Raw genomic sequence first — 12,966 nt, 5'->3', positions numbered from 1 at the left:
AGCATACACTTACATATTACCCATTAAACCAATATCTAGGTACTTAAACCAAAGAAATAAAAACTTGTGTTTATGCAAAAACCTGTATGTTTACAGCAGCTTATTCATAAATACCAAAAACTGAAAATCACCTAAATATCCTTTATCAGGTAAATGGATAAACAAACTGTGGTACATTAATACAATGGAATACTACTCAGCAGCAAAAGGGAACAAACTATTGACACAGTTAACAACATGAATGAATCTCCACAACAATGTGCTGGGTGAAATGATTCCATTTATATCATATTCTGGAAAAGGCAAAACTACAGAGACATAGAACAGATCAGGGGTTAAATGGTGTAGAGAAGATATGACTGCAAGAGGCAGCATAGGAATTTCGAGGTGATGAAACTGTTCTGTATTCTGACTATGGGGGTGGTTACAAGAATCTGTACGTGTATCACAGCTCACAGAACTACGTACCCAAAAGAAGTCACCTTTACTGTATGTAAATTTAAAAATTAAAGGAGAAAAAAGACTGCAGGGCTTCAAATCCCAGCTCTATTTCTCTTTGCCTCGTTGTTCTTATTAAAAGCAACCTGACTTTCTGTGTTGTTAAAGGATTACGTGAGTTCCTGGCATACGCTAAGCACTAAATTGGTGAGTGATCAATAAAATGTTTTGTTCAGACATGCTAAAAAGTTGGTACTTTAAAAAAAAAACCCATTGCAAGAGAAAGAAATCTAGTTTTTAATTAAAAGAGCAAAGAATTGAAGAATATTGGGATTAAAACCCCTAATTCTTCATCACCTTCATTAAACATTCATTGGAAACCTATGAGGTGATCAGTATCAAATTACGTTCTTCAAGGTTTACAGAATCCTTGAGCTCAAGGAGCTACTGAAAGGCTTGTTCCCAGAGCTACGTGGGTATTGGCCGTGATATTTCACACGAAGAGCAAACGGGCTCCAGTCAACGCTTAGTACTCAATGGTGGGTATCATTGCCTCTCTCCTGGGAAGGTGCCAACTGCAAGCTCCTTTTCCCGAGTCGGGGCAGGTCAGCATCCTTGGACTGGGCGCTCAGTGCGCTGCGCTACATCCCATCCATCATAAGCCGGGTCCATCCTTCCTCGAAAACATCCTTAACATCCACCCTCCGCCCATTCCGCACAGATAGGGGGTTTGGAGCTTTTTAAGAGGCAGCTGCTGCTGTAAGTAACGGCGACTCCCATCTTCCCAGTGTCTCCCTCTTTACCTGAGAAGTAGCCGCCTTTCCTTGGCCAAACGTCCAAATCCACACTTGACCTTTCAGAGCCGATGCGCCTGGGACCCAAGATGGCGGCGCCCTTGGACGGGGAGGGGCCGCTCGCCTCCCAGAGGAGAAACCACCGCGGCCAAGGTTACCCTAGAGGGAGGCCCTTAGGAAGGACTCCGAGCGCTGGACTTGACATCCATTTGCCGCCCCTCAGCCCAAGGCCTGACGCCAGCCGTACTGATGCCGCCAAGTGGCAAACATCTAATGCTCATCACTGCTAAAAAGGCAACAAAAGGGCTTCCCTGGTGGCGCAGTGGTTGAGAGTCCGCCTGCCGATGAAGGGGACACAGGTTCGTGCCCCGGTCCGGGAAGATCCCACATGCCGCGGAGCGGCTGGGCCCGTGAGCCATGGCCGCTGAGCCTGTGCGTCCGGAGCCTGTGCTCTGCAACACGAGAGGCCACAACAGTGAGAGGCCCGCGTACCGCAAAAAAAAAAAAAAAAAAAAAAAAAAAATGTAATCAAACAAACAATAAAGACAACATTACATCATTAAAAAAATTCTATTCTGTTTGACAGACGTGCATTGAATATATGTGCCAGGCACTGTTCTGTGTTATGGGGCTATAACAATGAACAACATAAATCTTCCCTCGTGGAACTCATTACTGAAAGTGTCCGCATGGAACCTGCCAATTTTGCCTTCTCTCCATTCTAAGAAACCTCAGAACACCCCCCGGGCCCAGAGTCCCAACTGACAGAATCAGCTGCAGGCGATTCTCAAATTCTCGTGTGGGTACCACAAGACCCTACCATCCCCTCCGGGAGAAGGGACCAGGGAGGGGCCTGAAAAGTTGGCTACTATATACTTTGTCTTTAGCCTCTGAGGTCAACCAGCATGAGACCGCTGCCCCCAAGGGGCACTCTGTGCAAGACCCTGACTGGCCAGCCTACTTAAGTGTCTCTTTCTCAGGGAGGCTGACTGTAAGAAAAACAAGAGTCAATTATTCAAGTAAGTTCAGAAGCCACGGAAGGACACAGAAGTGAACTGAGTCACCAGAATGGTGGTGTTAGTAACGTAAAGAATAACAGCCTTCCCAGCTTACAAAGGAATGTTCTCTGGGGTAAATATTTGCTGTCGGTTTCCTAGAGCTACTCTTATTTCCAAATGACTTCCAAGGCTACTTCCTGTGTCTTCCAACTTACTGGAATATCCTTATAAGCTGCCTCCCGTCAGCTGAGGCTAGCAGAACGGACCTCTATTTCTTGCAATCTGAAAGAACGTTAACTATCACATACGTTGCTTTCCAGTTACTTCAATGATAGGTCCTTACATCATGCTTTACGTGGAGTCTTCTTAGGCTATGGATAACAGGGGGACTGAATAAAATCCATGTAGAAAATGCATGGTGGATTCCATTTATTTATTCTGTTTGACTAAAAGGCATCACAACATTAATTACTTATGATGGAAAAATATTACAGTTCAAATTACAAGAAAGCACACTGAAACCACTCAACATCACATTTTTTTAATAGGACACTAAGCCAGTGAGTCTCACCTCACATAGCACTCCCAAAATACAGTTCTCTAGATACTATTCCAAAAGTAATTAATCAGGAAAATCTGAGGGTGGGGTCACGAGTATAGGTCTTTTGAAAAACTCCTCAGTTAATTCTGATGCCCAGCAGCACTGAGAACCCTGGCACTGAGGTAGAGGTAATTGAGTACCTTGTAACTCAAAGTGTGGTCCAGAGACCAGTAACAGCAACATCACCTGGAACTTGTTAGAAATGCAAAATCTCAGGCTCCACTCCAAACCTACTAAATCAAGATCTGCATCCTTACAAGATCCTCAGGTGATCTGTAGGCATATTAAAGTTTGAGAAGCACTGTTTAAAGGTCCCATTGCTACAGAAATGTGAGAAATACCGCACCACGTTTTAAAGTGGAATGCCTCAAGAAGAAAGGAGAAACAGGAATACAGCAGCATAACAGATAAGATGTTTGTGATATTAGGCATTTCACGTTATTAAGCATCTAATTAAGAGTAGTAATATTCAAACACAAGTCTGCACCTTTTAAAACTCGAAATACCACACCTTATTCCAAATGAATTTCACTTACAAACCACACCTTCCACTGGCAAGAGTTATACCTCAACGGAGTGACACAAATCTACCTTATAATCTCCAGGTAGCTCAGCTCCACTGAGCTAGTGTGTATTGAGGGGGAGTCCTTCTGAGGAAATAAAGAAACAAGGGTGGTGGGCTTCCCTGGTGGCGCAGTGGTTGAGAGTCCGCCTGCCGATGCAGGGGACACAGGTTCGTGCCCCGGTCCGGGAAGATCCCACGTGCCGCGGAGCGGCTGGGCCCGTGAGCCATGGCCACTGAGCCTGCGCATCCGGAGCCTGTGCTCCGCAACGGGAGAGGCCACAACAGTAAGAGGCCCGTGTACCACACACACAAAAAAAAGAAACAAGGGTGGTGACAAAGCAAGAAAGGGTCATTTACATGGGTGACCCCATGCTGAGGGAGGGGCCTTCCAGTTTTTTGTGAACACCTCTGTACTAGTTTCAAAGGACTCTTTGGAAATGGTGATATTTATTGCCAGAAAAACGAATTCTCCACATGTGCAAACGTTTTCTTCTGTGCCTTGTTCTTTGCCGGCTCTCAGAAAAAGCATTTAGCTTTCTTCCAGTAGAGCGATTCCTTGATTAATGTATCTTCAGAAAACAACACGCCGGTACACTGAAGGCAGCCGTATCGGAAACAAACTCTGAATCCTACACAGCAGCCCCGGCATGAGTTATACGCTCATCAGTGGTGCCACTGAGAATCTGCTCGTATGCATATCACAGCAGGGACAAAATCACCTCCTGTCACAGCTTCTATTTATTTGTTCCCTGAGAGGTATTCAGACCTGGCACTCAGCAAAATGACAAAATCAGAAAACTGTTTTCAGATTCCATAGGTTTCCTTTGCAATACCCTTAAACTTGTCCAAGTATGACCATGACCCTCTTCAAGAAATGTACATCCCTCATGAGAACGTGACGTTTAAAAGCATGTTTCCCGTAGTAAACTTGTATTTAGAGAATGAATAATTCCCATTCAAAAGATGCAAAAAGGGAGGGGCCTTTAAGTTATTTGTCCAAGGTCACATTATAATAAAGGACAAAATAGCAACAAGAACCTAGGTAACCTCATGTTAACAAACATAGCCTGGTGGTAAGGAGAGAAAAATATGATCAAGTCAGAACTTTTATCAGTTAGGAATTGCATTCAGCTGCTAATTAAAAGACCTAACAGTGGCTTAAATAAGACAGAGTTTATTTTTTCTTAAACAAAGGAGGAACAGGCAATCAAAAGCTCATATGATGATTCTATTACCACTGGAAACTGAGATTCCATCCATTTTTCTGCTCCACCATTCTCAGCACCTGGCTTCCATCCTCAAGATAACCTCATGACCCAGGATGGCTGCTGTGAGCTACACATCCTTGTTCCTGGTAGGGGGATGGAAGGTGATAAGGGCAAAAGGATATTCTGTGCAGTTGAGTCCCCTTTAAAGAATTTTTCTAGAAACCACACTCAACAACTTTTTCTTGCCTCTCATTAGTAGGCTGGGTAAAGCAGATTCACAGGTGGGTACCTTGCCACAGTCAGCAATATAGGGTTCCACTGACCAAGGAAGACGAGAATAAATACTGGGTAGGAGTCTGCACAGAATCCTAGTCCATAGCTTTCTAGCTACGTGACCTTGACTAGATTATTTACCCCCTCTGGGTAAACACCCCCTCCGGTTTCTCATCTGCAAAAATGAAGGAAATCATCACGCCTATCTCATAAGATTGGTATGAGGACTAAGTGAGAAAAACACATGGAGAACAATTAGAATGCCGCCTGGGACCGAGCACACAATAAGTGTTAACTCATTATTGTTTGATTATCCTAGTCCAGGGCTTTCCCAAATTCCTCTCATACTCTAACTTCCTCTCCATTTCCAAAATTGTACCTGTTGATACTCTAGTGTGAATGAGTTTTAGTCACAGGTCATCTCAAGTTGGATACTCATTTCATGCCTTCCTTTCTAATTATGAAAGTAAGTGCCAGACAACAGCACACAAGGGATATTCTGGACAGACCTGGGTGGAGGAATTGAGCTTACAGTCCCCAAACGGCAGGGTCTAAACACAATCCCAAGGCAGATGTTTGGAGAACCTGAAGAAACTAAGGTGAGAGTAAAAAAGAATGATATCTCCTGTGCAGAAGAATTCTAAAAGATATATGTAGATATTCTACCCCCAAGGAGGTGGAGCCTAACTCCTTATTCCCTAAGTGTGGGCTCTGCATAGTGACTTCCTTTATTTCCTACAGTATGGTGGGGGGGGGCACAGGGAGTGGTAACCTTGGCCTAGAGAAACCTGAAAAACACTCCCTCAGCCAGGAGATCAAAGTCAACATCAACAGTTATAAATGATGTTAATATTAAACCATTAATATGTGGTTAAAATGGTACTTTACCTCCCAAACACCCAAAACTCCAGTCTAAACATGAGAAAAACATCAGATAAATCCCCATAGAGTAACATTCTACAAAATATCTGGTCAGTACTCCTCAACACAGTCAAGGCCATCAAGCACAAGAAAAATCTGAGAAACCATCACAGCCAAGAGGCGCCTGAGGAGACACAACAGCTACATGTGATGTGGTGTCCTGGATGGGATCCTGCAGAGCAGGAAGAAATTAGGTAAAAACTAAGGAGATGTTAGTAACAGGGAAATCTGGATGTGAGGCAGATGGGAACTCTCTGTACTATCTTAACAATTTTTCTGTAAATCTATAAAAGTATTCTAAAAAAAACAAAGTTTATTTAAAAAAAGAAAATAAAACAATGATTTACTGCCTGTACACCCCTCCCCCGCCATGCACCCATCCGCACCCAAAGGCAAGCTCAGAGTCCCTAAGGGTGAGGCCTACAGCTGCTGAGGGGCAGGAATGGATGTTGAACCTTCATACAAACGAGGGGGCCAGGCCTCCTTCCTCCGCACCTTAACCCTGCTCTTTGCTCTGAAGCTACCAGACATATACTTTCATCTTGTACTTAATGGATAATATTTTCATCATACCTATGTTCAGTATTATAAACTCCCCAGAACACATCCCATGTTCTCCACTGATGAAGTGAAGTGCCCATCTTGAAAGGCAGGTCCCTGCGGCACAACTTAAGCTAACGTGACTGCCTTTTCCCCAGTGAGGCAACATCTTGAGTGTGGCACCTTGGGCTTTTCCCTCATCACAAGGAGCCCGGAGAAACACCCCCCAGATCGGACCCTGCACACTGGCAGGCTTCTGTAAACCAAGTCAGAAGTTATTTTCCTCCTCATCCCCTAGAATCATAAAATGTAATGTTGGAAGCCTCATCCTTTCAATTAATAAGGCAAAAACTAAGGCCCAGAAAGATGCTGTAAATTGATGGAGGCTAAAGCTAACTGAGAGAGACCCAAGCGTTCTGAGGATAAGACTCTAAGTACCATTAAATGTAAAGCTGAAACGATCTGAGGCAAAATAGTTGCCCCCAGAATGTAACATGCCAATGACCTTATAGAAGCACTGCATGAATAGTGGCAAAATTAAAAAAAAAAAAAATGAAGGGATGCACCCTGGTTAAAAAGAGGATGTAGGGTCATCAACTTACCTTTGATTTGTTTAAATCACTTTGAACACAAATAGTTATGTCACAAGAATGAGCTTTTCATTTGTGATGATGAAGAAAGGGGAAACATCAACGACAAGCCACGTTAAAATAGTTTGTATGGTGCAAGGAATGTCAAATGAAGAACTGGTCTCAGTCTTTCGGGGTCTTGTAAGATGTTTCAAAAAGATGTACGAACTCCAAAGCAAAGCAACTACATTTGATTAGAAATGGTGACGATGCAGTTTTACCTCCTTTTTCTCTGCCAACCTGAAACCCCATAACTATTCCCAAAGGGAGAAAAATGTAGACTCAATGAAGCATCAGATATTTTAACAAAAATATACATAAATAAACACGAATAACTTTACAGGAAGTATTCACTATGTGCCTAGCTATGTTCTAAAGGTATTACATATACTAATTCACTTAATCCTCAAACCCTATGCAATAGGTTTTATTAATATTTCCACTTTACAAATAAAGAATGGATGCACAGAGAGGTTAGGTAACTTGCACAAGGTCACACAGTAAGAGGTAAGCCAAGAAATGAACCAAGACTGCCTCGTTCTCTTATGCTAAACTCCACTTGCTAGTCACCATGGACTACTTTATATTCTTATTTATTTCTTTAAAGTATATTAGTCTTACCTTCCTTAATTCTATGACATGTTCTTTAAAAGCAGGGAGCCTATTTTATATATTTCTTTGTATTCCTTGTATTTTCTACACCATTTTGCATACATTTTGTTGACAGGATAATTAGACAGGTCTTCTAAAAGAAGTTGGTGAGTGCAGGATTTTTAAACGACGTGTATATATATCCATAGTTTCTATAGGACTTAAAATAACTTCCTCAAAATAAATTAGACAACTTTGGAATTCTAATAACAAAAACTGTAAGATGGTGGCCCAGAAGAGTTAACGCAGTTTTCAAAACTACACAACTTACTAGACAGAGCCACAAACTCTGGGCCATATGACCTAACATGCTATATGAATCAAATTAAAGAAACGACAGTTTGGGCTTCCCTGGTGGTGCAGTGGTTGAGAGTCCGCCTGCCGATGCAGGGGACACGGGTTCGTGCCCTGGTCCGGGAAGATCTCACATGCCACAGAGCGGCTAGGCCCGTGAACCATGGCCGCTGAGCCTGTGCATCCCGAGCCTGTGCTCCACAACGGGAGAGGCCACAACAGTGAGAGGCCCGCGTACCGCAAAAAAAAAAAAAAAAAAGAAACGACAGTTTATGACTTGAAACACCCAAAAGAGGTAACTGAGGTGCAGCTATACCTAGCTGTATTCTTTCAGATTCTTTTAGATTAAGTCTTTTAACACTTCTGAGTCTCAATTTACTCGTCTTTAAAATGGGAATAATAAAAATGTACTTTCTTCCCTCTCAGGTCGTTTTAACAATCAAGTTCCATGAGGCTGTGAAAGCCCCTCCTAAGCAGAAAAGCACCAGAAAAATGTAATAAAGTATTTCTAAAAGATAACAAGCAACATGCAGATATAAACGTGTGGAGCATTAAAAGCAATTGACTTGTATTTGCAGCCAGTGGGATAGCTTGGAAAAACATGGACTTTCAGGTCAAACAGACCCGGATTCAAGTCCGCATCCTGCCATTTACTAGCTGCGGGATCTTGGGCAAGTCACTTAAGTATTTCTGAGCTTCAGTCTTTTTTTTTTAATTTATTTTAAAATATGTATTTATTTATTTTGGCCACACCAGGTCTTAGTTGTGGCATGTGGGATCTTCATGACGGCATGTTTAGTTGCGGCATGTGTAGCTGCGGCATGCAGGATCCTTTAGTTGTGGCATGCGGGCTTCTTAGTTGCAGCATACATGTGGGATCTAGTTCCCTGACCAGGGATCGAACCCGGGCCCCCTGCATTGGGAGCACGGAGTCGTACCCACTTCAACTATAAAACGGAGAAAATAATACCTCCTTCACAGGCGCTAGCATGTACGAAGCAACTGGTTCATAAAGAATACAAAGAATTTTATTCTGTGACCTCATACTGACAATATTAGTTATTTTACTCAAAACACATTGGAGAAGTTATATCTGTTCTTCTAGCATTTACCATAAACACATCAACATATAGAGAGAGTACATTTATTTAGTATTTACTAAACCCTATTAAGTGCCTACCACTCTTCCAGGTGATTACGGGAGGACCTAGAATTTTGTATTCCCTGCCCTTTGGATAAACAATATAAAAATGCTGTAGGTCAGTCAGAGGTTCTCAGACCCATTTGAGAGTCTGAAGAAAGCTATGGCACCTCTCCACAAAGGAAGTTAACAAAACTTTAGGAGACAATACAGAAGATACAGGAGAATATCTTCATGACCTTGGGGTAGGGAAAGCATTCTTAACCAAGGGGGACAGCGAGGGGAGGGGGGACACTAACTACAAAGAAAAAGATTCATATATACACCTACGTTAAAATTACAAATGTCCACATCGAAAGAAACCACAAACAAACATTTTTTAAATAAACCACAGAGTGGAAGCAGATTTTGGAACACATGCAACCAACAGAAGTTGAGATTCCTGAGCAAGTAAAGAACTCAACAAATCAATAAAAAATAAGCAAAAAGTATGATATAAGAATACAAAGAAAAGAAATTACAGCTGCATGCAACAATAGGGATAAATCTTACAAACTTAATATGGAGTGAAAAAAGAGTGACACTAAAGAATAATTACAGGATGATGGAACTCATAAGAAGTTGTAAAATAAGCAAAACTAAATAATATTGTATAGGGATGCACAGATAAAACTGTACAGGTAAAACTGCACAGAAAAGCAACGGAATAAAAGTGGTTCCCTCAAGGGGAAGGAAGAAGCCATGACTGGGAGAGAGTAGAGTTTGCTTCGGAGAAATGATAATATTCTATTTCTCAACTTGGGCACAGGTTACAAGAGTTTTACTTTATGATTTACAGGTTTTATATGTTCTCCTGAATGTACATTACAAAGTAAAAAACACATTTCCACAACCACACCTAAATTTAGCATTGAGAGAAGAAGTTCACAGACTCCCTCAAGTCCATAAACCCTAATTTTATGGTGTCAACCTCTGTGAGATCAAAGAAAAATGGAAAATCTTTAGACTGTGAGGTGGTGGAGGGAGGAGGGAGTGGATGAGAACGGGAAAAGTGAAAGATTAGAAAGATGTTAAAAGAAGAAACATGAAGCCTCTGGGTCAGTTCCTACTTTCTCACTTGGAGAGAGAACATCCAGCACAAAACATTACTAACAAATGCCCAAGCTTGGTAAGGAATGCGATGGAGTCTGAAAAACACACGGGAACTAATGAGGGGCAAGAGGAGCACAGCGTGCAAAGAAATGTAAACTATTAAATAATGTGTCTCAAAAGAAAGAAGCCCGGTAACGGCCAGCTTAACTCTCTGCCCACTCCGTAATATCTCTGCCCCTCACCCCCTAACGGAGACAGGGGACACTAAATGGTTAGAAGCTGCACACACCAATTTCTGAGTGAAAAGGGACACTGTGTCACGTATCAGCAAAATATTATCATGGAACTTAGAAAAGCTTCTGGTAGCCTTGGGAAATTAAGGAACTGGGAAAAACAAGTTACAAAATGCCATTTCCACCAGCCTTGGAATAAACACACATTTTGCAACTAAATGATAAATATCTATCTGGATCATATCTAGTCTGACCTCGGGTACAGCTCTGCACAGTACGTAAGTGAAGCTTTTTGCTGAAGGTAAGAGGAGTCCAAGGCATGTTCAGATCAGTAATTTAACAGAGGAACATCTTTGTAAAGTTTTTTCATTGTATTCTTGCAAGAGTTATTTACTCATACCCAGCAATTACCCATTAATTCATTAGGCCTGGGTTTATACTGAACAAAACTATCAGTTATCTTCAAGACAGCTGGTGTTCGTGTGGTTAGTCAAATGCCTCATTTCGATGGAAACAGTAACGGGCAAAAGGAATTATTTTTAAGGCTCCAAGATTGACTATTTCTTCCTGTTCCACTCCAACTCTTTCCTTTCATCCCATTTTCTACCCTCCAGGTGTTCCCCACAGACCCATTATCTTCTTTTAACTCTTCAACTTTCTCTTAGGTTAAGGGAGCCACATAGAAAAGCTGCTCCATGGCTGGGTGGAATGTTCACTGTATTCCACTTTCTAAAGGGTCGTTAATGAACGTTCACATCTGAACCTTTCTCACGGCCTTATCTCCCTTTTGTTGTCACCTCCCTAGGTTTGTTCCTCCCTCTTGTTTTCGGATACCTGGCTTATCCAGTTGGAACCAAAGACCAAAGAATGTCCTCTCTATTCTGTTTAATTGAAAAGCTGCCCGGGAAAGAGGGAAGGGGTGTGGACCTACACTTATTCACTCTTCCGCTTCTGCGCCAAACTATTGATCCGCGCCGCCTTTCCGCACCCCCAAAACACAAGTTACAGGCCCAGAAATGATCAGTCCACATGAATCGCCTTTTGGAAGGCTATATTCTGGACTGGGGGGTGGGGCTGGGGGTCACCAAGTAACTCTAAAGCAAGTCCTACAGAAAACAGGTGAACTCGGGCGGCTGGGGGTTGGGAGGACAGTCACAGGTCCGAAGTTCAAGAGGCACCGAAACCCGCCTGGACGATTAGCATGTGGTTCGACCCGGTTGCGACAGCGGAGGCAAACCTATCGGGAAGGGGGCATTCTCCACTGGCCTCTGACTCATCCAGAGATAAGTAACCACCCGGGCCACAAGTTCCAAGCCAGCAGCTCGTGGATTTAGTCTGCATGGAAAATTTGTAGTTTCGGCTCCAGGGCCACTAGCAGGTAGAGACAGGTTTGAATTTCCTCGGGCTCGGCCGCAAACTTCGGATGGAGACAGAAAAGCCACTCTCCCTCCCGTTCGCCTCCTAGAGTTAAAGGTGCCAGTCCCCTCCGGGCGGGCGAGGGAGCCGCCGGCGTCCGGGGCAGGACCTGCGCGGCCCCGGGACGCCCAGCCCTGGGTCCCCGGTGCCCCGGTCCCCCCTCACGCTGCCCGCGCCCCTCACCTGCGGCCGAGTGGCCCGACAGCGCACGGCCCCGGGCGCGGCGAGGGCCCCCGAGCTCCCGGCGCTCGTGCAGCTCTTCGTCCTCGTCCTCCAGCCGCCGGCCTTCAGCCATCGACGAGCTGCGGGCCCCGCGCGCCGGCCGCCAGCTCCGGGAGTCCCGCGCCAGCAGCCTCCGGGCCTGGGAGGAGGCCCGGGGAGGAGAAGGCGGCGGCGGCGGCGGCGGCGGAAGCGGCTACCTCCGCGGCTCCACCTGCAGCCCGCGGGGGAGCGGCCGGGCGCGGACCGAGCAGGTTTCCCCGCCTCCTCGCGCGCCCCGGCGGCCTCCTTCTCCCGGCTCTGCCTCTCCCACTCTCTTCCCCCTTCCTCTCTCCGTTAGCCCGCCCCGCAGAGCTGGAGCCGGGATCGGGCGGGGTCTGGCCGGGCCTCGCCTCCTCGGGGAGGGGTTACCGGCCGCCGAGGCTGCCCCAGAGCCGCACGCGCTGCAACCACCCGCTCCACCAAAACAAACGTGTACAAAATAAATAAACCGGATAGGAAGGGGGGAAAGAGGAGGCGGCCTGGCCTCTTCCTGCCCTTTCACAGTATTCCGGTGTTAACAGGAAACCCATTTGCTTGACACTTAAACCAAAGGAGGAGGAACCTGCCGGTAGCCGGACTTGGAGAGCTGGCGCAGCTGGAGCCTCTGAACTTGGGAACAAACTCGGCTTGCAGTTTGGTAGCGCCTCCGCAGTTGCAGGCTTTTTTCCTTCCCTCTCTTTTCGCCCTTTCAAGTCGAGCCTCTGGGCAGAGCCCAGAGGATTTTTAAGGCAGTGAACCGACTCTGTATGATACTATAAAGGTGGATACATGTCATTACGCATTTGTCCAATCCCACAGAACGTACAACAGGGAGGGTGAACCCTAATGTAAACCAAAGACTTTGGGTGATTATGATGTGTCCGTGTAAATTCATCAGTTGTAACAAATGTACCACTCTGTGGGGGGGGGGG

General features: G+C 44.7%; 1 protein-coding gene across 6 annotated transcripts in view; it reads right to left on the bottom strand.

Annotated features, from left to right (window-relative positions):
* SH3D19 (SH3 domain containing 19) overlaps positions 1-12,359 on the bottom strand; it is a 171,740-nt gene extending 159,381 nt beyond the window's left edge. For all 6 annotated transcript variants that reach the window (XM_082611159.1, XM_082611160.1, XM_082611161.1 and 3 more), the window contains exon 1: positions 11,978-12,359. In XM_082611159.1, coding sequence (XP_082467285.1) covers positions 11,978-12,089 — 112 coding nt within the window. In that variant the 5' untranslated portion in view covers positions 12,090-12,359. The remainder of the gene's footprint in view (positions 1-11,977) is intronic.
* Positions 12,360-12,966: the final 607 nt, after the last annotated feature.

The sequence above is a fragment of the Mesoplodon mirus genome (assembly GCF_964341445.2).
Source record: "Mesoplodon mirus genome assembly, chromosome: 2".
In the NCBI taxonomy this organism is placed as follows: Eukaryota; Metazoa; Chordata; class Mammalia; order Artiodactyla; family Ziphiidae; genus Mesoplodon; species Mesoplodon mirus.
Note: the sequence above shows the minus strand (reverse complement) of the source record. Positions and strands in the feature narration are given on the sequence as shown.